We start from the raw sequence: 24,917 nt of genomic DNA on the forward strand, positions 1-24,917 counted from the left end.
GAGAGGAAACTAGGGAGGGGCATTTATTGGAGCTAAAGAAATGAAGAATGTGGGGGCAGTTATGGGGGAAGCAAAAGCATAAGATGGGAGACAGTTGGGAGGAGGCATATATTTGGACAGAGAAAAGCAGGGTAGGGGTAGTTATTGGGGTAGATGACAAGGGGGAGGGGGCATTTATTGGGGCTTAAAAAAGTAAGGAGGAACAGATAAAATTAGGGACAGTTATCAGTCAAAGGAAAGTAGAGGGGCAGTTATTGTCACAGAAAATGTAGAGAGCGGCAGAGGAAATTAGGCACAGTTATGGAAGTATGGGGAAGTTAATGGGTAGAGGAAAGTATGAATGGGGCAGAAGAAAGTAGAGGTGGTTATGAGGACAGAGGAAAGTAAGGAGAGGGAGCAGCTAAGGGGGGAGCCGAAAGCATGAGATGGGAGGCAGTAATTGGGTAAGAGGAAAAGCAGGCAGATATGGGCATTTATGGGGCAGAGGAAAGTATGGAGAGCACGTAGTGGAACAGAGGGAACTAGGGAGTGGTAGGCAGTTATAGGTTAGCTAAAAGCATGGGATGGGTGGCATTAGTGGTGGAAGAGATGAAGAGTGTTTGATGGGGGATGTGAAAGCAGGAAGGTGGGCGGTTATAGGAAATGAGGAAAGTAGGTAGGTAGAGGTAGTTACAGGAATGAAAAAAGCATTGACAGGATGACAAATACAAGGGTAGAGGACCACAGAGAGGGAAGATGATTATGAAGGTAGGGAATACAGGTAGAGTTGCCAGGTTTCCAGTATTTTCTTTGCAGAAATACTGGACACTTAAATGTTCAGTTTTTTTAAAAAAAACATGAGTGTTAAATGTATAATGCCCCCTATGACTTAATGCATTAACCATATGGAGCAGATAAAAGTGAGGGGCAGTCAAGGAGGTCAAGTCTCTGCTGTTTATGTGTTACTGGCAACCAAAGGGATAGAATTATTGACTTCTATGTTACTGGCAGCCATGGGGTAGAATGAATGCCTAGTTGTGAAAAATAGTAGGATTAAGACTGAGGCCTAAGGTAGAGCTAGTCACCTACAGATTGTCCAGTATTCTTATGGAAGACAGCTGGCAACCCTAAACGGGGGAGATGATTATAAAGGTAGCGGGATGCAGGGAGGGAAGATGATGATTATGGAGGGAGGGGAGATGATTATGGAAGAAAAGGAACTCAGGAAGGAGAGATGATTATGGAGGAAGAAGAACGCAGAGAGGGTAGATGATTAGTAATGAAGATGAACGCAGGGAGGGTAGATGATTAGTAATGAAGAGTCACACAGGGAGGGTAGATGTTTATGGAGGAAGAGGAATGCAGGGAGGGGAGATAAGGAAGGTAGGGGAATGGAGGGAGGGGAGATGATTATGGAGAAAGAGGAATGCAGGGAGGGGAATGGAGGGAGGGGGGATGATTATGAAGGAAGAGGAACGGGAGATGATTATGGAGGAAGAAGAAAGCAGAGAGGGGAAAAGATTATGGATGATGAGAAAAGCAGGGAGGTGAGAGTAAGGGCAAAAGGGAAGAGTGGGAACTTATGCAGGGAGGAAAGATCAGTGGTCATATGATTAAAGAGACAGTCAAGTCCAAAATAAACGTTCATGATTCAGATAGGGCATGTCATTTTAAACAACTTTCCAATTTACTTTTATTACCAATTTTGCTTTGTTCTCTTGGTATTCTTAGTTAAAAGCTAAAGCTAGGAGGTTCATATGCTAATTTCTTAGACCTTGAAGGCCACCTCTAATCTAAATGCATTTTGATAGTTTTTCACCACTAGAGGGCATTAGTTCACGTGTTTCATATACTGTAGATAACATTGAACTCATGCACGTGAATTTACCATGGAGACAGCTCTGATTAGCTAAAATGCAAGTCTGTCAAAAGAACTGAAATAAGGGGGCAATCTGCTGAGGCTTAGATACAAGGTAAAACGTGTATAATTATAACTGTGTTAGTTATGCAAAACTGGGGAATTGGTAATTAAGGGATTATCTTTTAAAGCAACAAAAATTCTGGTGTTGACTGTCCCTTTAAGGAGGGAGGAGGAGAAGGGAGCATGAGGAGGTTATGAAGTGAGGGGAGAGTGGGAGGATTTATATAAGAGATTTGAGAAGAGGTTAATGCTCTTGTCTATGTCCCTGTCCTCTTCCTGCGTACCCATTTGTAGTGTAGTGACAAGGGCTGTCCTATGAGTCTGTTCAACTGAAGTCATGCTTTTAATAGGCCCAGAAGATGATAATGATCCTTAAATGTCATTTATTTTCTAGTTTAGGGAAATAAAGGGCTATTATATGCCTTAAATTAGGCAGTACAGGTAGTATTTTGCTTGTGCCAGATCATAGAAGGTCTTCAGGGGTTCTCCACTCAGGAAGAGCATGAGTAAGTTAGCTCACTTAACTGCTGTTCAGCCTTTCCGAAATCCTGTGGGCACATTAAAAAGACTTGTGCGCTGGATTAGAAAAAGGACAGTTGTGAGGTATCTGCGGTTAAAGACCATAAGGTACTCTTCAAAATCATCTTCTGCTTTCTTGAATTATTCAAAAGACCAATCAAGACAAGTAGAAAGCAATCCTTCTAGCTCCACGCTAACAAACTATTGGTTAGTTTCCCATTCCTCTGCCTGAAATTTCATTTAATTACTAAGATCTGAGAGTGCTAGAACTTGGTTACTGAATTCTTCATCCTGGAGAGTAGGAGGTTTTCTGAGTAGGTCATTTTCATCGTGCTGCAGACTCACAAACTTGTTACAGGCGGAACTTTTCTCAGACTCTGTTCATTTTTTGCTAATTGGTGTAAAAAAGAGGCTTCTTCACTGGGCGTTCTTATCTGTTGCTTATATTATAGAATTTCTCTAGAATTGGCTTAGACATGATGAGACTAGGCTTTGTCTCCATAAAAATATAGGCCTCTGTTCTTCTAGTTTTGCTTTAGACTGCTAGGAATATCCTACCCAACTGTAAACAGCTTGAAACTATATACCCACCAGTTAAGATTTGTATATGTAGGTACAAATCTAGTTTTGTTTTTTGTGCATACTGCTTTAAACGTGCATGCACAAACCTTCTGTATATATTTGTACACTTTTATATATACACAACAGAAAATGTTTGGGTTTCATATTCCTTTAAGGGATAAGAAACCCTTTCACGATTCAGATAGAGCATACAATATAAACACCTTTCCAATGTGCTTCTATTATATATGTTGCTTTGTTCTTTTACTGTCCTTTGTTGAAAAGCATACTTAGGTATGCTCAGGAGCAGCAAATCATTACTGGGAGCTAGCTGCTGATTGGTGTCTGCACATATATGTCTCGTTATTGGCTCAGCTAGCTCCCAGTAGTGCATTGTTGCTCCTTCAACAAAGGATACCACGAGAACAAAGCAAAATTGATCATAGAAATAAATTGGAAAGTTGTTTAAAATGATATTTTGAGCTTCATATGAAAGAACGTACTAACAGGAAGGGAGTATCTCTCATTAAATACATCTACACCATAAAAACATTTAGAAACGTTTAGTATTGAAATGAACATACGATGCTGAATTATTTCTTTAAAGCGCCTCTGTTTTTCTGTTTACAGGTATCAAACTGGTTTGGAAATAAGCGAATCAGATACAAGAAAAACATCGGTAAGTTCCAGGAGGAAGCAAACCTGTACGCAGCTAAGACCGCAGTCAATGCAGCACACGCCGTAGCAGCTGCCGTCCAAAATAATCAGACAAGCTCCCCCACAACACCAAATTCCGGTGAGTTTGGCACGGTCTTAGAAGAGAAAAAAAATGCCCACCTATGTTTTTTTTTTTTTTTTTTACATTAAAGGGACATAAACCCCCAAATTTTTATTACACAATTCAGACAGGGAATACAATTTTAAACAACTTTCTAATTTACTTCTATTATCAAATGATCTTTATTTTCATGGTACCGTACGCTAAAAAGCAGGGAGGTAAGCCCAGGAGAGTGCACGTGTCTGCAGCACTATATGGCAGCAGATTTGCAAGAGCACTAGATGGCAGCAGATTTGCAAGAGCACTAGATGGCAGCAGATTTGCAAGAGCACTAGATGGCAGCAGATTTGCAAGAGCACTAGATGGCAGCACTATTTCCTGCCATATAGTGCTGCAGACTCCTACCTAGGCATCTCCTAAACAAAGAACAACATGAGAACAAAGCAAATTTGATAATAGAAGTAAATTGGGGAAAAAAATGGTATGCTCTGTCTGAATCACAAAAGAAAATGTTTAGTTTCATATCCCTTTAATGAACATATAAATATAATGAGAAATTATACAGAAGTTAGACATTAAAAAAGGAAATTATACAGAAGTGAAGCCGTTAAAAAATAGCAGAAAGATAACCAGGTAGGTCACGGATAGATAATAACAATCCAATATTCTTTCCTAAGTCCTAAAGCACAAGAATGATTATTTTCTCACTATATGTTCCGGCACGTGGCAGCTGATAACTACAAGGTTATTGTCTAAATTAGGAGATAGAATTGATACAAAGTAACGCACCTTGCTCTCCTCCTTTATTAAAACACTCTCATTATTCTTCCATCCTCTTCTTATAGAGAGGTGATGTTACTCTGCTTTATGATATTTACTGTATTTTCTTCCTAATGGGAAAGAGTCCACAGGCGCATTCATTACTTGTGGGAAATAAGAACCTGGAAACCAGGAGGAGGCAAAGACCCACCAGCCAAAGGCTTAAATACTCCTCCCACTTCCCCTATCCCCCAGTTATTCTTTGCCTTTCGTCCCAGGAGATTGGCAGAGAAGTTTTTATTTTAGATTATTGTACTTTATTTATTTTTACATATGTCTCTTATGGAGGGTGCTACCCTTCGACATGGGACGGGAGTTTTACGTAGTCCAGTCAGTCTCTCCTGGAGGGCCGGGGGAAAGTTAGAGTCCGGAGATGAGGTGGGAGCTTCCCCTGCGACACCATCCCGACTCGTATTAACAGCTCCTTCAGCACTTGGCGTTGCCGAATTTCATTTCGCTACCTGCTGTTTTCTCTCAAGTCCATGACGGAGGCGATGCTACTATTCATCACACTTGAAGGGCCTTGTTCCTGTTCCACGGCGTAGAGTCCGGTAAGATTGTTTCATTTTATTACATTGACTGTAATGTGATTTATTGTGACAGCTAAGTATGGGTCGTAATGAGGCACCTTCTGTACCGATCTGGGAATCAAGGGCTAATTTCCTCCTTAGGGGGATTTGTGAACGGGGAGGGGTCTTTAATCATGTTTCTTATGTGATTCAACCTGCCTTGTATAGTGGGTATGGGCTCTGTGGCCAAGACATCTAGTGTTAATCTATGTTGAGCATAGTGGCTTGTTTTATGGGCTTGCAGACCGCAAGGCCTGGTATTACACTTTCGGGTGTAAACCTATTTTTGTTTTCAGACTTGCTTAACTTTCTATGTGGGCCTAGTTGCCGCCCTCGGCCGAGGACCGTACTTTGGCCCCGTTGTCACAAGTCTACCAGTCGTGTCTCTTGTGCCTGCGTAGTATGCCAGTTCCCTCGGGCTCTGGGGACCTTGGGCCTGCTGAGCCATTGGCCTCTGGGGGCTCTGTTCCTCACGTGGCGCCTTCCCAAATGCACCCTTCTTCTACTCTTGCAGATGACCCTGAGGTTGAAGTCTCCTCCGCGCAGGGTGGATTGTTTCCCCCGGATATGGCGGGGCATTTTCGTTTTAATATCTTGATGGCGCTTATTCGCCTGCAGGACCCCAAGGTTTCCTCGCAGTTGTGTTCCTGCCCACCTATCCCAGGTGTTCAGACCGTAGGTGGCACTATGATATTTCCCCCAGGGGTGATTGTTCCCCCATGTTGTTCTTTTTTTTATAGGATTGTGCGGCTGCGTGTCCTACTACGTCGCCTTTTTGACCTATTGGGGGATCCTTTCCTTTATCCGACGGGGACTTCTTAGTTCTCAGATGGTTTTCCTAACTAGTCTAATGGGGATGATGTAATCTCCTGTCGGTCTGTTGCGATCTTTCCCAGATTTTTTCTGAAGGTTCCGGTCTTCATTTGGCGGGTCCTACGGAGACCTAGTTCCTTCTGGGCGGATACCTACGGGTGCCCTTATTTCTTTTATTCGGTCCGGATAAAAGAAATTATCTTTCCTTTAATTATCTTTCCTACGGGAATTTCTGGGATGGATTGCTGAGTTACTTCCATGGAAGTTGTTCCCGGATTGTGGTCCGGAGTTTTTTCTGTGTGCCTTGTTATTTGGTTAGTGACGCACGTTGCGCCTGGCTGGTCCGGCGGAACTTGCTTGTTCACTTGTTTGTTTGTTTTTATAAACTACAATATTCTGCTCATTGTGGCCTTCGGTCAGGATGACGGGAGCACTTGGGCTACCCATATTGTGGCCTTTTCCCTGGTCTGCCTCTGCATTCTGCAGACTTTCCACACCGCATGTGGTTTTGGCATGTTGTTTTGCCTTGCTGCTTGTGTTGGGGGGGGGGGGGTTCAAGAGGTTGTCTCTTGAAGGTTTTGCGCCCTTCCTTTGGGCTCTGGATGGTAGATCTGTCTTGGTTCTTCCTTTGTGTCTTGGACACATGCTCCCTGTCTCGTGTCTTCCTCTGGAGGACTCGTGTTTCTCTATGGGAGTGGTTGGTCACGTTGCTCCTCATTTGTTGAGGATAGTGCAGCCTTGTGGACTTGTCTTTTGGGGTTCTTGTCCTCCGTTTTCTGGGAGGATTCCCAGTGTTTCTGGTCGCAATTTTTCTAAAGCGTGGTTTGTTGCTACTCCCTCCTTTTTTGTGGTGGGGGTGGGATTCCGTTCCCTGAACAACTTAGTCTCCTGCGCGGGTGTGATCTTATTGGGCTTCCTGCTCCTCCCTCACCTTTTAGTTTGCTTGGGGTCCCGGATGAGGTATTCTTTGAACCCTCTGTGGCGATTGGATCCTTTGGGATCCCACTATCGTCGGGAGGATTGATTCAGGGATGATGTTTTGGCTGCTCTGCAGCCTGTTGTGGTCTAGTGCCTGTCTGCGCAGTCTTGGTGCGCAAGGTTGACAGTTTTGTCTTCTTTCTGGTGGATGCTGCGTCTCCTCTTCTCGCACCACTGGCTAGGTCATCTCTCTTGAATATTTTCTGGCTGCAGAATTTTTCTTTTGTTTACAGGGCGCTCTCAGTCTCTTGTGGCCTGGGGCGTTGGACTTAGTCTTCAGCTGGTTAGCTGGGGTAGGGGATTTTCCTCTTTTCGACCTTGTCTTCTGTGGTTGACGATTGCCACCGCTGTTTAGCAGTCTATGCGTCTGCTCGGTCTTGAGATTCTTCTGTTTCTCTTCCGGTACTTCACTTGCTTTTCCTGTGATTCTCCTTTTATTCGGGCATATGTCTAGGCTTTTTGAGCCTATCGAGTGGATCTTGGTGGTCTTCTGTGAGATCTGGTTTTGTTTCTTCTGTCCTGACTTGTTCTTTCCCTCTGGGAATTGTTAGTTGGGGCCTCCTAGTTGGTCTAAGGGGGTGTGGCTGGGTTTTGACCTGAGAGATGGTGTCTTTGAGGTCTGTGATCTCGGTTGCGTCTGCTCGTGGTATCTACCCAGGCCTTTGGACTGCCGGTGGCTTTGTGTCTATTGGGCCGTTTTTTTATAAAAATAATTTTGTTCCCTGTTTTCGGACAAAACGGGACTTTTTTCTCTGGGGGATATGTTTTAGGTTGGTGCCTTCGTTGGACCGCCTCTTACCCTCCCGTCTTGGCATTCAGTGTCCTCTTTGGCTTGGGTATAGTTTTCCCACAAGTAATGAATGCGGCTGTGGACTCTTTCCCATTAGGAAGAAAAACATAAATTATGCTTACCTAATAATTTCATTTTCTTCCATGGGAAAGAGTCCACAACCCCCTGCCCATCTTTGAGGCGTTGTTGTTTTTCACCTTCTAGCACCCGTTGACCTTGATATTTCTTCCACTGTTCCTTGTTCCTCTGCAGAATGACTGGGGGATAGGGGAAGTGGGAGGAGTATTTAAGCCTTTGGCTGGGGTGTCTTTGCCTCCTCCTGGTGGCCAGGTTCTTATTTCCCACAAGTAATGAATGCAGCTGTGGACTCTTTCCCACGGAAGAAAATTAAATTATCAGGTAAGCATAATTTATGTTTTTTGTTGTTGTCTTCAATAACAAGTTAGCGCTTCATTTATCATTGTGACGGCAGACAAGCTTCCCAGCTAGGGAACCTGTCCTCTTGTCATTACAGCTCTGCCCATATTTACTATTGCACCAAATAGATGTCTGTGCAGTGCCACCCGTGAGATCAGGGGCTGTCAATCACCCCGGTCGCATTAGTCTGGGGTGATTTTAAAACACCAGAGCAGGCATCGGTTGTCTTAAAGGGGCATAAAGCCCAGAATTTTTCTGTCATGATTCAGATAGAGCATACATTTTTAAACAACTTTCTGATTTACTTCTTTGATCTAATTTCCGTTGTTCTCTTATTATCCTTCGTCGAAAAGATTACCTAGGTAGGCTCAGAAGCAGCAATGCACTACTATAAATACCTTTTGGCATTGGCTCACCACATGTGTTCAGCTAGCTCCCAGTAGTGCACCGATGTTCCTTCCACAACGTATAACAAAAGAATGAAGCAAATTTGCTAATAAATGTAAATTGGAGAATTGTTTACAGTTGTTTGCTCTCTCTGAATCATGAAGGAAAGTTTTGGGAATAAATGAAGCCCTTAGTAACTACCTGATTCTTGTTATTTAAAGTGACAGCTCCATGTTAATAGTCACTTCCCCATAAACTATAGGAATTGTACCACTATCTGGAATACTCTTCTTTTTGTTTTTATGCTTGTGAGGCGCCTGCAGCTGTCCACCAATGAAGCAGTGGGAGTTGTGTTTATCAGCCAGTGAGTAATTAGTCTTTTAGGATCAGTTGTACACGGATATGCACTTCCTGTTAGCTTCAAAATTAAAATAAACAACGTTAACATAACCATGTTTAACCCCTTTGTGCCAAAACTATAGTGTTAACATCAGAATAATATAAATAATATTAGTAAAAATGAAATCACGCCATCATCTGTGCAATCGCGTGATTTCAAGGCCGGGATTGGATCATGGGGGATTTCCTCCCCTACTAGCCATGCCCCCAGGCCGATTCTTAACTACGCCAAAGGGGGAAGCTGCAGAACGGCGTTTAAGGTAGGAGGTTCCATGCCGTCCTAACGGCGTAAAAGCCTGGTGCGGTTAGGACAGCATGGAACGTCCTAACGGAGTGAAGGGGTTAAACAATGCTCTTTCATATGCCCAATAGAAATATATAGGGTTTACTGCATCATTAAAGCAGTTTCCCTCCTAAATGAAGAAAGTGAAAACTTCCATGTCCTATATTTGTCATCTTTAGTCTGTACCTTTGGAGTACGATCGGATTATAGAGCTGGGCTGCAAGTTTAGATATGCTTCTTGTTTGTAACTGTTTATCAGCTTCTGTATCATATTAACTGGATAAGCTTTGTTCCCATGCAAGTGATGGCATATCAGCTTCAGCTTTATCACTTAAAGGGACAGACTACTTGATTTTTTTGTATTGTTTAAAAAGATTGATAATGCCTTTACCACTCATTCCTCAGATTTGCTTAATCGACATTGTTGTATTGATATAATTTATAAGCTCTAAGTTTGCCTGTTTCTAAACCTCAGCAGGTTGCCTCTTATCTCAGTGCGTTTTATTAGCTTCTTCCATCTTGCACAACAGCCAGACATTGCTAGTTCATGTGTGCCTTATAGATAACATTGTGCTCACTTTCATGGAGAATGATAATGGTTACACAAGAACCAGCAATAATTGGCTAAAATGCAAGATTGTAAAAAGAACTGAGATAAGGGGCAGTCTGTAGAGGCTTAGATACAAGGTTATCACAGAGGTAAAACGTGTATTAATATAACCGTATTGGTTATGCAAAACTGGGGAATGGGTAATAAAGGGATTATCTATCTTTTTAAACAACAAAAATTCTATTGTAGACTGTCCTTTTACTTAGTCAATAATCCAAGCAACTCAAGAAAGACAATGAGTTGGTTTCCAATACAAGACCAGTAAATTGGTAAATAGCTTAAGCTTGGTATGTTAGATATAGACACGTTTTTATGTGAAAAGTTTGCCTGTTGAATTTACTGTAACTTTTTTTATAGAGATCATTTCTCCCCTAGCTTGAATAACCATGAGCCCTTTTTTAATCTAAATATCCACTTATTCTTTAGCCACAACCTTGGTATTAAATTCTACAACTTTACTGCAATTGTAGTGAAAAATACTTTCCTTTGTTAAAAATAAAATCTCCTTTTCTTTAGTCTTAAATTAACAAAAAATAAAAAATAGCAGATTATTTTGAATTAATAACACCATACCCTGTTTCTTTAGAGGCCAGTAGATAATAATAGTTAGGCTCTATTTGATATATGTGTTCCAGGTTTGGAAAATTGGTCCACAACTACACATCAAGATTTCGGCTTATTCCACTAGAACAGTAGCTATTAGACGTGTGCATTTGGAGGTTTCGGATACCTCCGAATGCAGAAGAAGAACTATTGGATGTGTGCATTTGGAGGTTTCAGGTGGCCCTTCATCCTAGTAAGCTATTTTATAAACCAAAGTACAACAACATTTTAAATTAGGGGGAGATAAAAGGTGAGTTTAAAATCCTCCACTACGCACAAAATATAGAAAAATAACTCATTGTGTAGTTCATTAACAAATCTAGACAGGCCCGAAGGCTTGTTTTCCCACAGAAAACCTCTGAATTACATTGTTTACAATGCAGCAAAGGATTCTGGGTAAGATATGCAAATTAAGATTCAAACCTTCTCCCAGCTGATGACTAGCAACAACTACGAAACAGTCTGTCCTGGGATGGTTATGAATCACTGCACTAACCCTAGCTAAGTTTATAAGCTGTGTGAACAGCGATACTTTGGCGTAAAGGGAATCTGCTGAAAAGCAGACTGAAGTAAAAAGGTGTGTCATTGTGTACTTAATTTGCATATCTTACCCAGAATCCTTTGCTGTATTGGAAACAATGTAATTCAGAGGTTTTCTGTGGGAAAACAAGCCTTCGGGCCTGTCTAGATTTGTTAATGAACTACACAATGAGTTATTTTTCTATAAACCAAAGTTATACATGTGAAACAGCAACAGACTAAAATCTGGATTTACACAGAGTTTATTGTGTTTCTGTTTCACAAGTATAAATCCGTCTCCGAAAATAGCTGACCAGGACAAAGGGCCACCTTCTTTTGCATTCAGAGGTATCCGAAACCTTTAAATGCACACGTCTAAAAGAATAAATCTTGATGTGTAGTTGTGGACCATCAAAATTAGTTCATTCATGGACTATCAAAATTAGGGAGTAGTTGTGTAAAGCAGCCGCATTGTCCTCACTGTACACCTGTATTCTGAGCCAGAATTTAAAATTGCACAATAGCCCCTCCCCCCGCTCTCACGCAACCAATTGAGCGAGAGCAGAACTTTTCAATCATCCTATACAAAGTAGTCTGTGATGTTAATATTGTTAGTCTGCACCACAAGGGCTCCCATGCTGCATCTACGTCTTTATTAATGGGTCCCTTTGCTCTTCCTTATATTTGGTTCATGTGTCACCTTTCCTGTTACCATTGTCACTATATCGCCTCTCAACTAAAACTGAGCTGTACATCTCATTGGATCATTGTGGGCCCCCCCTCTTCTGACATTTTCATTGATGACATTAGATTTGAGGTTTGGGTTAAATAAGATGAAATTTAATGGGTGGGACATTTGCACATATTCCAAACATATTTATTTAATTCAAACATATTCAAAACATTTGTATTAGAAAATAATATAATGGTAGAATCCAGTTATTAAACGCACACAAAAACCGTAACAAACAGGTGTATCAAAAATGTTTCTTCTAGGCTTTTGCAAGATTTTAAGAGGCCTTTATGTAAACAAGTGATTAAACCTCCAAGCGTTTCAAAGTTAAAGGAACATTAAACCCAATTTTTTTCTTTGATGATTCAGATAGAGAATACAATTTTAAATAACATTCCAATTTACTTCTATTATCTAATTCGCTTCATTCTTTATATATCCTTTGTTGAAGAAATAGCAATGCACATGGGTGAGCCAATCATACGAGGCATCTATGTGCAGCCACCAATCAGCAGCTACTAAGCCTATCTAGATATGTTATTAAGCAAAGGAGATTAAAAGAATGAAGCAAATTAGACAATAGAAGTAAGTTAGAAAGTTGTTTAAAATTGCATGCTCTTTCTAAACCATGAAAGAAAAAACTTAGGTTTCATGTCCCTTTAAAATGTAGATGATCATATTTCATGTGTACCAGTTTCTTAGTTTAAAAGTGTTATGTGTATTATTATTTTTACATTATTTACACGCACACACAAAAAAATCTTAACATATTCACTGAGCATGCGAGATTTAACTCTTAAAGGGATAGAAAAGTAAAAATTTAAGTTGCATGATTCAGATAGAGCATGTAATTTTAAAACACTTTACAATTCACTTCTATTTTCAAATGTGCTTTGTTCTCTTGGTATCCCTTGTTGGAAAAAGAATGCGCACATATCCTACACTAGTGGGAGGTAGCTGCTAATTGGTGCCTGCACATATTTGTATCTTGTGATTGGCTAAATAGATGTGTTCAGCTAGCTGCCAGTAGTGCAATGCTGTTCCTTCAGCAAAGGATAACAAGAGAATGAAGCAAATTTGAGAATAGATGTAAATTTGAAAGTTGTTTAAAATTGTATGTTCTTTCCAAATCATGAAAGGATATTTTGAGGTTTCCTGTCCCTTTAAAACAGGAACAAATCCTTTGGAAGTCTGCAGTAAAAGTGCTTTCTTACCAGTGTTGATTTAGGGGGTGTAGGTTTCGGTTTTAAGGCACAAACTCATTTGAAACAATAAATCAGTGTTTAAATTATTAGTTTGAAAATTCCCTAAAGTTTTGTGAGCTGCACTTTGCAAGAGAATTCTCATTGGCTGTTAGATTGTGCTGTACAAGGAATAGCAAGGCGTGGGCTGCACTATAAAGCTGGCACGGCTTGGTTGGGAATTAGGGCTGTGCAATTAATCACATGATGCAATTAATCGCGATATGAGGCTGTCATTTTTTTATCAAACAAACAAAATGTCTGAAATGGCTTCCTTAAAGGGACACTAAACCCAAATGTTTTCTTTCATGATTCAGATAGAGCATGCAATTTTAAGAAACTTTCTAATTTACTCCTACTATCAGTTTTTCTTCCTTATCTTGCTATCTTTATTTGAAAAAGCAGGAATGTAAGCTTAGGAGCCGGCCTATTTTTGGTTCAGCACCTGGGTTGTGCTTGCTGATTGGTGGCTAAATGTAGCCATCCAATCAGCAAGTTCTATCCCGGGTGCTGAACAAAAAATGGTCCGGCTCCATAGCTTACATTCCTGCTTTTTCAAATAAAGATAGCAAGAGAACAAAGAAAAAAACTGATAATAGGAGTAAATTAGAAAGTTTAAAAATGTATGTTCTACCTAAATCATGATAGAATTTTTTTGGGTTTCATGTCGCTTTAAGGCTTAACCTGTTCAGGACTTATAGGAGAGTCAGAAGGCTTAGGAACGAGAGGAGTCTGATGTTACTTTCCATCAATTCTACCAATCAAAATACCCTAGAATCATAAACACCTACTATGTGCTGTCACTGAAACAACGTATACGGCTATGTAAAGCTTATTTTAAACAAAGCAGATCGGGCCAGAAGAGTAAAAAATTACACGCTCTCATTCATTAGAACATGTTATTTTAAGACTAATGACCCTGCACTACTATGTGTTTAACCCCATCAAAGGAGTTAACACAGTAGTAGTACCGCTCGGGACCTGAGAGGAAACCAATTGACTCAACTATGTAACTAGTGCTGCTGATTGGATCAGAGGCAGTTTCCGCTTGGTACCAGTAGTGCTCTACTGTCTGTTTAAACCCTTTGGGGGGTTAAACACTCAGTAGTGCAGGGTCTCTAGTCTTAAAACTACATGCACCAGTCCTAAAAGAGTTTGATTAATAAATATTTTATTACACGTAAAACGTCTCACACTTCTCATTTCCTATGGAGGTTACTTTGCATTTTTAGAGTCAACAATTTCATGTTCTACAATAACTACCTATGAAATGCGAAATTTGTCAGTACGTTTATAAAGGCGGGTTCGGTTTTATTTAGTATTTGCACAAAACCGCACCATGTCAGTGACTCCTCTGGGTAATGTCGACAGGAAGTCTCTGTGTAACAAATGTGGCATAAAATCAGACCATTCATTATTTTCATTGGGCATCAATATGGAATGCTATTATTGGCCAGGGTTAAAATAAACATGTCTGCCCTATTTTAAGTCTTTCCCATATCCTTTTTCTTCTCTATTTGATACGTCTTTTTATTCAGCTCCTTCGCTCTTTCCTTTCTTAGGTACTACTACTGCTTCTTTTAATCTCACAAATTCAGGCGATATGTACATGAATATGCAGAGTCTGAATGGGGATTCTTTCCAAGGGGCCCAAGTTGGAGCCAATGTGCAATCACAGGTAGGAGAGACAACCCCCAGCCTTTCCAAAACTATGCACACCACCCCAACCACCACTAATTGGCACCAACCAGCAGTTCCTGATATATCTCAGGCCTTGACATATTCCTTGTGACTGCCTGCGGCTCTGACTTGTGTGCTCGGGGAGGGGGTTACGGGTGCATCACCATCAGCAAAATTCTGCACGGAATTAATGCAAGATCGGTTTTCTTTACCGGTAGATTAGATGGAGCAGATCTCCAGCAGTGCTTAGTAATGTCCTGATACAATGGATTTCATTGACACCAAAGCGCTCTAGATGTACCCGCCCATATAACTCATGTCTTATATAATAAAAAGGAACTCCCTTTCATTACAAGAAAGTGAAGCCTAATGTTGCGGTTTTAATTTTTTAAAAGCCTGCAGGTAAATTGGTCTTTAAACATTAAAATCCATTCTGGTAAGTAGCAAATTTAGCAGTTGTTTGTTTCATACCGTTTTGCATTTAAGCCCTGCAGAAATCCTGATGAGGTTACACTTACATCATTTTAGTTTGCTTTGTTTGTTTAACTGTTACATAAATGATTAGTACAAAATGAAGTCTATAAAATTGTAATGATGTTTTTGTTTAGGAAAATGCACTAGATGAGGGTGGGGGGGGGGCAGTTAAAGGGACAGTCTAGTCAGAATTAAAGGACCAGTCAACATATTAGATTTGCATAATCAACAAATGCAAGATAACAAGACAATGCAATAGCACTTAGTCTGAACTTCAAATGAGTAGTAGATTTTTTTATAACAAATTTAAAAGTTATGTCTTTTTCCACTCCCCTTGCACCATGTGATAGCAATCAGCCAATCACAAATGCATATACGTATAGTCTGTGAATTCTTGCACATGCTCAGTAGGATCTGGTGACTCAAAAAGTGTAAATATAAAAGACTGTGCACATTTTTTTTAATGGAAGTAAATTGGAAAGTTGCTTACAATTACATGCTGTATCTGAATCATGAAAATTTAATAAAACCTGAGTGTCCCTTTAAACTTTCATGATTCAGATAGGGCATGCAGTTTTAAACAACTTTCCAATTTGTTCTCTTGGTATTCTTTGTTGAAAACTAAACCTCGGTAGGCTCATATGCTAATTTCTAAGCCCTTGAAGGCCGCCTCTTATCTCAGTGCATTTTGACAGTTTTTCACAGTTAGACAGTGCTAGTTCATGTGTGCCATATAGATAACATTGTGCTCACACCCGTGGATTTATTTTTGAGTCAGCACTGATTGGCTAAAATGCAAGTCTGTCGAAAGAACTGAAATAAGGGGGCAGTTTGCAGAGGCTTAGATACAAGGTAATCACAGAGGCAAAAAGTATATTAATATTACCGTGTTCGTTATGCAAAACTGGGGAATGGGTAATAAATGTATTACCTTTTTTTTTTTAAACAAAAATTCTAGAGTAGACTGTCCCTTTCATATCTTTCTTGTAACAGGGGCAGTTCCGGTTTGATTGTGTTGAGGTTATGGCTGTGTCTTATATAATTCTTCTTTTTGTGTAAACACTGCGCTTGCACCATGCGCCTTAGAGAGGCCAAAAAGCCAATTATGAAACCAGCAAAATGCTGCAAATCAAAACTGCTATGGGCAATTTGCAACAGTTTGAAAACTGAGGTTACAGATTTTGCTTTTTGGCTTCTCTAGGGAGAGCGTGGCACAAAGCACAATTTTTCCACAAAAAAAAAAATATACTTTTTTCTTTATTTTTTAATGTCCTTTTAAGTTAACACAAGAATTACAAATTGGACACTTTCCCAAAAGCTAATTAAGGGGAATTAGTGCCTAATACAACGGCATTATTTGCAATACATTCATAGACCACGAAAATGAGCTTCTTTAAAATATTTCTTTACACAACTAAGTTTCAAATAATTAAATAGGAGCTTTAAAAGGGAGGTTATAAAGCAACACATTAGGGTATATCATTTTTACTTTAATGACCCAAGCTTACTATGTAACCCATCTCCGGGGGGAAACAAAACACACTTTAGAGCTATCAGCTGGCTGAGCTTCATGGGAAATGTAGTTCCAAATCCTCTAGAGGACCAAGTTTAAGGATATCTGCTTTAGAGTCATAACCATTATAGCTCCTGAGCAGTACACAGACAGTTAATTTGTGGCTATATGAGTATGGTGGTCCTGATTGGCTCACTGGTTATGTGTTTATTCCCCGTTTCCACAAATAAACACCTAGTAAGCTTTGGTCTATAATGTGATCTAAGTTAAAGGAACACTGAACCCAAATGTTTTCTTTCGTGATTTAGACAGAGCATGCAATTTTAAGCAACTTTCTAATTTACTCCTATTATTAAATTGTCTTCATTCTCTTGGTATCCTTATTTGAAAAGCAAGAATGTAAGTTTAGATGCCGGCCCATTTTTGGTGAACAACCTGAGTTGTTCTTGCTGATTGGTGGATAAATTCACCCACCAATAAACAAGTGCTGTCCAGTGAGCTGAACCAAAAAAATTGTCTGGCTCCTTAGCTTAGATGCCTTCTTTTTCAAATAAAGATAGCAAGAGAACGTAGAAAAATTGATAATAGGAATAAATTAGAAAGTTGCTTAAAATTGCATGCTCTATCTGAATCCCGAAAGAAACTTTTTGGGTTCAATGTCCCTTTAAGGCATGTCATTTTGCATTAGTATGTCCCTTTAAGGATGCGCTTTACAAGGCGAATAAGTTAGGACAAAGATTGAAATGTCGTCTCTTGACATGGTTGTGGTTGCTCCAGAAAATAAGCTTAGATGATCACACACGGTGTTTCTTCTGTCCTCAGGTGGATACCCTTCGTCATGTTATCAATCAGACGGGAGGATACAATGATGGCTTAGGAGGGAACTCACTGTACAGCCCACATCACTTAAATGTAAGTTGTGTCTCAATGTCCTCATTCAACATAGTTCTGTGCTTTACGTCATTTATGAATTAAAGGTGCATGGAAGTAAAATTTAAACTTTATTGAATTAGTTGTAGCATACAGTTTAAGCAAAATCTAATTTACTTTTGTTAATAAATGGAGGCCTTTCTCTTGGTCTCCTTTGCTGAAACTTAATTTCCATGATAGCATACTGAGGGTGGACGTATACTGAGGTAGACTTAGGAGGGTGGACGTGTACTGAGGTAGACTTAGGAGGGTGGACGTGTACTGAGGTAGACCTAGGAGGGTGGACGTGTACTGAGGTAGACCTAGGAGGGTGGACGTGTACTGAGGTAGACCTAGGAGGGTGGACGTGTACTGAGGTAGACCTAGGAGGGAGGACGTTTACTGAGGTAGACCTATGAAGATGGACGTGTATTAAGGTAGACCTAGGAGGGTGGACATGTACTTAGGTAGACCTAGGAGGGTGGACGTGTACTGAGGTAGACCTAGGAGGGTGGACGTGTACTGAGATAGACCTAGCAGGGTGGACGTGTACTGAGATAGACCTAGCAGGGTGGACGTGTACTGAGGTAGACCTAGGAGGGTGGACGTGTACTGAGGTAGACCTAGGAGGGTGGACGTGTACTGAGGTAGACTTAGAAAGGTGGACGTGTACTGAGGTAGACCTAGGAGGGTGGACGTGTACTGAGGTAGACCTAGGAGGGTGGACGTGTACTGAGGTAGTCCTAGGAGGGTGGACGTGTACTGAGGTAGACCTAGGAGGGTGGACGTGTACTGAGGTAGACCTAGGAGGGTGGACGTGTACTGAGGTAGACCTAGGAGGGTGGACGTGTACTGAGGTAGACCTAGGAGGGTGGACGTGTACTGAGATAGACCTAGGAGGGTGGACGTGTACTGAGCACTATGGGGATCTTTTATCAAACAACGGCTGGACAAGGTTCGCACCTTGCCCAACCAATTGCGCAAGAGAAAGAGCAGAGCTTTTCAATCATCTAAGTTGGACCTGACCAGGATGATTTAACTCTGCAAATCTGCATAGCTTGGGCTCTAAAGCTTCATAAATGGAGACTTATATAGCAGTTGCACAGTCCTGAGCATATCTAGCTATGGAGCTCATTTTCAACACAGAATGCCCTGAAATTGTAATTTGAAAAACATCACATTGTTAATCTTTAAAAGGGCCATTAAATACAGTATAATTGCATAATCTACACATGTATAATCAAAAGACAATGCAAAAGCATTTAGACTTAATTTCAAATGAGTACTAGATTTGTTACTCAAAAATCTTAAACTTAGTTCCATTTTCCTTCCCCCTGCATTATGTGACGGCCATCAGCCAATCACAAAATACATATACGCTTATTCTGTGAATTCCTGCACATGCTCAGTAGCAGCTCGTGCTTCAGAAACTATGCATATAAGAAGAGTGAGCGCATTCTGATTATAAAAGCCAATTGGAAATTGTTTAAAATTGCATATTCTGTCTGAATCACGAAAGTTTAATTTTGATTTAACTGTTGCTTTAAGTTGTGTTTTGTTGTTGTTGATCCATCAGTTTACAATCTTATTAGCTAATGAATGAGAAAATGTTTAACATGGCATAAAACAAATGGCAAAATTGTCACTCTTGCATAGGAGAAGCACCAAAACATTATTTATATCCGTGAATACTTCTTGCTACAATGTATTATCTGTCTTATGTATGTGTATATATATATATATATGTTGCGGGTAAAGTCAGATATTCGGTAATCCTATGATTACCCGGGTAAAACGAACATTACCCAACTGGATGTAGGTAAAGTCCAAAGTAAGATCATGAATCCTGTCTGAGTGCGGAGTCACCGCATCAAACATATACGATGCACCGTAATTCCCCGATTTTCACTATCTTTTTTGTCTCCACCTGGGGAGTTCAAGGAGGGCTTCACCCCCCTTGTAAACATCATTCCCCAAGGATCACTGGGGGTGGATGCCAGAGGATCGGCAGGATGTGCCCCCTTAACTCCCCAGGCAGAGGCAAAAGAAATAGTGTAGATGGGGGAATTACATTAAATCAGGCTTTATCCACAGCCACTTGGGTAATGTCTGTTTTACCCGATTTCTTACTTTACCCGTAACATATATATATATATACATACACACACAGATAGATAGATAGATAGATAGATAGATAGATAGATAGATAGATAGATAGATAGATATAGATATATATACACACACATTATTCTGGATTCTGTGCTCACCATTTATATGTCACATCCCTAAGGCTGACACGTTTTTTGATAAACTTTAAACATGACGGAAGTATCAGGCCGTCCTTTTTCACAGGCCATGTTTAATAACTGAGCGTTCAGCCTCACACGGTAGAGGTCAGTGAGAACTCTCTGTTAATCTTTGGAGACAGAAAACATAAGATAATCAAACGCAACTCGCAAATGTCATTGGCACGGTAATTGGCAGGGTTATGCGTCACCCTGATATTTTTTTTGTATTAGAGAAAAGTCACTGCCACATTCAGGCAAATGGTGCTAAAATGCAAATTACAGGGAGACGAAATACAAAACTTTTTGAAGGTTGATAATTAATTTTAACCAGTAATAGTTTTACTTTTTAAAATATTCCAGCAAGTGTTTTATTGATATCCCAAATAATTTATTTTATATAAAGAATAACTTGTTCCCCTTTATTGTCTGAACATATTATGTCATATCACTGTCCCTACATCATGGCAGGAATCGCATTATTGCAAAATCAACACCTTGGTTATGCTGCACACAGTGAGTCTGGGTATTAAAGGGATATAAAACCCACATTTTTTCTTTCATGATTCAGATAGAACATACAATTTTAAACCTATTTCCAATTTAATTCTATTATCTAATTTGCGTAATTCTCTTGGTATCCTTTGTTGAAGGAGCAGCAATGCACTACTGGGAGCTAGCTGACCATATCCAGTGAGCCAATTACAAGAGACATATATCTGCAGCCCCAAATCAGCAGCCAGCTCCCAGCAGTGCATTGCTGTTCCTGAGTCTACTTAGATATGCTTTTCAACAAAGGATACCAAGACAAAGAAGCAAATTAGATAAAAGAAGCAAATTGGAAAGCTGTTTAAAATTCTTGATTTATCAGAATCATGAAAGAGAAATTTGTGGTTTTATGTCCCAAGTACATCATAATGAACCTGGAGAGAAATCACAAAAACCTTTTTGGGGAATTCTGTAAAAGCGATATTTGCGCTCTACTTAGTAATACCAGTGCACACAAATGTGCGCTGGTATTACAAGTGACGTACAATGCGAATGCCATCTCGCATTTGCATTGCATGGAAGCTTTGCGCTCGCGAGAGTGCGCTTCCATAAGCTCCAATGGGAGCCTCGTTCTCATGCTGTGAGACATGGCTGAGAACCTAGCGCAGCGAAGGATGTAAGTCGCGCAGCAAATATAAATGTATATGAACATAATATACATATATATATTTATGAGTTAATATGTGTATATTCACCTATTAACACATAAATATATCTGTATATAGTCATATACAGATATATTTACAGGGAACACACACTTCCCATAGACCGCAATGTTAAGGCACTTTTCAGTGCCATTTTTTTTCTAAGACCCCACACTCTCCAACTTTCAGCCCTCATAACTGTTTCTTGCAGTTATAGTTATTTTATTACAAAATAAAAATGCTATCATTTTTATTTTTTAATAAACTACACACTACACTGTACTTTGGGGACAATTGGGGGACATTTATAAAATGTACCAGAGATCTGATCTTGTAATGGCTGGTTATTTATCACGCGCCTGCAAATAGGCGATTTTGCCCATTTACGGGCGCACAAAAAATGAGCGCTCCACTTGTAACCTAGCCCTTAGTGAGATAAACAGCTTTCAAGCTAAAATGTGCAGTTCCAGATTTTGTTGTCGGGACATTGCAGTACTGAAATGACGCCACGTGCTATGGAGAATTGCTTACTATTTAGTTTTAGCTTCTTGCACTTCTGAGTGTATTTGCCCAACTGTGCAGCTGCTGTAGTTATTATCAGTCATATACAACTCACACATACGGATCACTGTTTTAGACGCTTTTAAGTGCCACTAAAGTTAATGTTTCATGATTCGGATAAAGCATCAATTTTAAAACAAGTTTCCAATTTAGGCTCCAACTCCTACTAAGCATGTGCAAAAGTGCCCAGTATATATACAGATATGCATTTTGTGATTGGCCGATGGTTGCCACATGGTACAGAGGGAGGGAAAACTGGATTCATTTTTAAATTTGCCAGAAAATATTCTACTGCTAATTTCAAATTCAAAATGCTATTGCATTGTCTTTTTTATTGTGTATTTGTCAACTATTCAATCCTTATATTTAGTGGTCCTTTAAGGGCCACATATACATTTATCGCTAACAAACACACAAATAATAATATATTCCCTAAAAATGACCAGTGACACATGGGCAGCTTTAGTTAAAGGGATACTAAACCCAATTTTTTTCTTTCATGATTCAGATAGAGCATGAGATTTTAAGCATATTTCTAATTTACTCCTATTATCATTTTTTCTTTGTTCTCATGCTATCTTGATTTGAAAAAGCAGTACTGTAAGCTTTAGAACCGGACCATTTTTCTCCTACAGTGTATCCGGTCCACGGCTTCATCCTTACTTGTGGGATATTCTCAATCCCTACAGGAAGTGGCAAAGAGAGCACACAGCAGAGCTGTCCATATAGCTCCCCTCAGGCTCCGCCCCCCCCCCCCCCCCCAGTCATTCTCCTTGCCGCTCTAACTAGTAGCATCTCCACAGGGGTGGTAAAGAGTATGTGGTGTTAGTTAACTCAACTACGGGGCCTTCCAGATCTGGATCTGATGGCGTCACGTCAGAACTCCAAAGTTCCACGTTACGGGTCCAGGTCCAGGGATCCCAAGGCGACATTGGTAGATGCCTTAGTGGCGCCTTGGTCGTTCAATATAGCTTATGTCTTTCCTCCGTTTCCTCTTCTCCCCCGGCTAGTAGCCAGGATCAAACAGGAGAAGGCTTTGGTAATTCTAATAGTTCCTGCGTGGCCACGCAGGACTTGGTATGCAGACCTGGTGAATATTTAATCGGTTCCACCATGGAAGCTACCTTTGAGGCAGGACCTTCTAATTCAAGGTCCATTCGAACATCCAAACCTAGTTTCTCTGCAACTGACTGCTTGGAGATTGAACGCTTGATTCTAGCTAAGCGTGGGTTTTCGGAATCAGTTATAGATACTCTGATTCAGGCTAGAAAGCCTGTCACCAGGAAAATTTATCATAAGATATGGTGGAAATATCTTTGCTGGTGCGAATCCAAGGGTTACTCATGGAGTAAGATTAGGATTCCAAGGATACTATCTTTTCTCCAAGAAGGATTGGAGAAAGGTCTGTCAGCTAGTTCCTTAAAAGGATAGATATCTGCTCTGTCTGTTTTGTTGCACAAGCGTCTGGCAGCCGTGCCAGATGTTCAGAAGTTTGTACAGGCTTTAGTCAGAATCAAGCCTGTCTACAGACCTGTGGCTCCTCCATGGAGTCTAAATTTAGTTCTTTCAGTTCTTCAAGGGGTTCCGTTTGAACCTCTACATTCCTTCTGCTATAAGAGTTTCTGAATTGTCTGCTTTGCAGTGTAATTCACCCTATCTGGTGTTTCATACAGATAAGGTCGTTTTACGTACCAAGCCTGGTTTTCTTCCAAAAGTGGTTTCCAATAAGAATATTAACCAGGAAATAGTTGTTCCTTCTCTGTGTCCTAATCCAGTTTCTAACAAGGAACGTCTGTTACACAATCTTGATGTGGTTTGTGCTTTGAAGTTTTATCTAAAAGCAACTAAAGACTTCAGACAAACATCGTCCTTGTTTGTCGTCTATACTGGCAAGAGGAGAGGTCAAAAGGCGACTGCGACCTCTCTGTCTTTCTGGCTGACTTATGAGACTGCTGGAAGGCAGCCTCCTGAACGAATTACAGCTCACTCTACTAGAGCTGTGGCTTCCACATGGGCTTTCAAGAATGAGGCTTCTGTTGAACAGATCTGTAAGGCAGCGACTTGGTCTTCACTGCATACATTTGCCAAATTTTACAAATTCGATACTTTTGCTTCTTCGGAGGCTATTTTTGGGAGAAAGGTTTTACAAGCAGTGGTGCCTTCCGTTTAGGTTACCTGACTTGTTCCCTCCCTTCATCCGTGTCCTAAAGCTTTGGTATTGGTTCCCACAAGTAAGGATGAAGCCGTGGACCGGATACACCAATGTAGGAGAAAACAGAATTTATGTTTACCTGATAAATTTCTTTCTCCTACAGTGTATCCGGGCCATGGCCCACCCTGGCATTTGGTCAGGTTTAAATTTATTTTTGTAAACTACAGTCACCACTGCACCCTATGGTTCTCCTTTTTCTCCTAACCGTCGGTCGAATGACTGGGGGGGGGGGGGGGCGGAGCCTGATGGGAGCTATATGGACAGCTCTGCTGTGTGCTCTCTTTGCCACTTCCTGTAGGGATTGAGAATATCCCATAAGTAAGGATGAAGCCGTGGACCGGATACACCATAGGAGAAAGAAATTTATCAGGTAAACATAAATTCTGTTTTTGTTCAGCACCTGGGTAGCACTTGCTGATTTGTGGCTAAATGTAGTAAACCAATCAGCAAGCTCTACCAAGGTGCTGAACTAAACATGGGCCGGCTCCTAACCTTTCATTACTGCTTTTTCAAATCAAGATAACATGAGAACAAAGAACAATTGATAATAGGAGTAAATTAGAAAGTTGCTTAAAATTGCATGCTCTATCGGAATCATGAAAGAAAAAATGTGGGGTTAGTGTCCCTTTAAGGTTAAACGTCACCCTTTGATTGCTGTCCCTCCATCCGTCTTTTGAGTTGGGGAAACCATGTTTGCCCTATCTAGAAGTCTCCAAAGCACACCGTTTTAGTTCTGCTTTTTCTCAGGGCCACAAAACCTAGTGAGTACTTAGGGCCACAGTTGGCAGTCCGTGTATTATCATACATCCTGTGCAGCTCTGCCTGGTTGCATTTAAAATAGAAATACTAGAAATATCTTTGTTCCTCACTTGTAATCTATGCCTTGAGTAATAAAAATAGTTTGCAATGCAGTTTTACTATTTATTTTGCCTGTTTTTCCTGTAATTTAAAGGGTCATTAAATCCAAAATTTTTCATGATTCAGATACAGCAGCGATTTTCAACAACTTTTCAATTTATTTCTGTTATCAATTTTGCTTCTTTCTCTTGGTATCTTTTGTTGAAGAAGCAGCAATGCACTACTGGGAACTAGCTGAACGCATCCTATCAGAAGAGGCATGTATGTGCAACCACCAATCAGTATCTAGTTCCCAGCTTCTGAGCCTATGTAG

The 24,917-nt window shown here is 40.4% G+C and overlaps 1 protein-coding gene across 1 annotated transcript in view; it reads left to right on the plus strand.

Annotated features, from left to right (window-relative positions):
- Nucleotides 1-24,917, plus strand: part of PBX3 (PBX homeobox 3) — a 402,498-nt gene that overhangs the window by 370,337 nt on the left and 7,244 nt on the right. The window contains exons 6-8 of the mRNA XM_053695740.1: nt 3,611-3,776; nt 14,482-14,597; nt 17,409-17,498. Coding sequence (XP_053551715.1) covers nt 3,611-3,776; nt 14,482-14,597; nt 17,409-17,498 — 372 coding nt within the window. The remainder of the gene's footprint in view (nt 1-3,610; nt 3,777-14,481; nt 14,598-17,408; nt 17,499-24,917) is intronic.

Source organism: Bombina bombina, chromosome 12, assembly GCF_027579735.1.
Source record: "Bombina bombina isolate aBomBom1 chromosome 12, aBomBom1.pri, whole genome shotgun sequence".
NCBI lineage: Eukaryota > Metazoa > Chordata > Amphibia > Anura > Bombinatoridae > Bombina > Bombina bombina.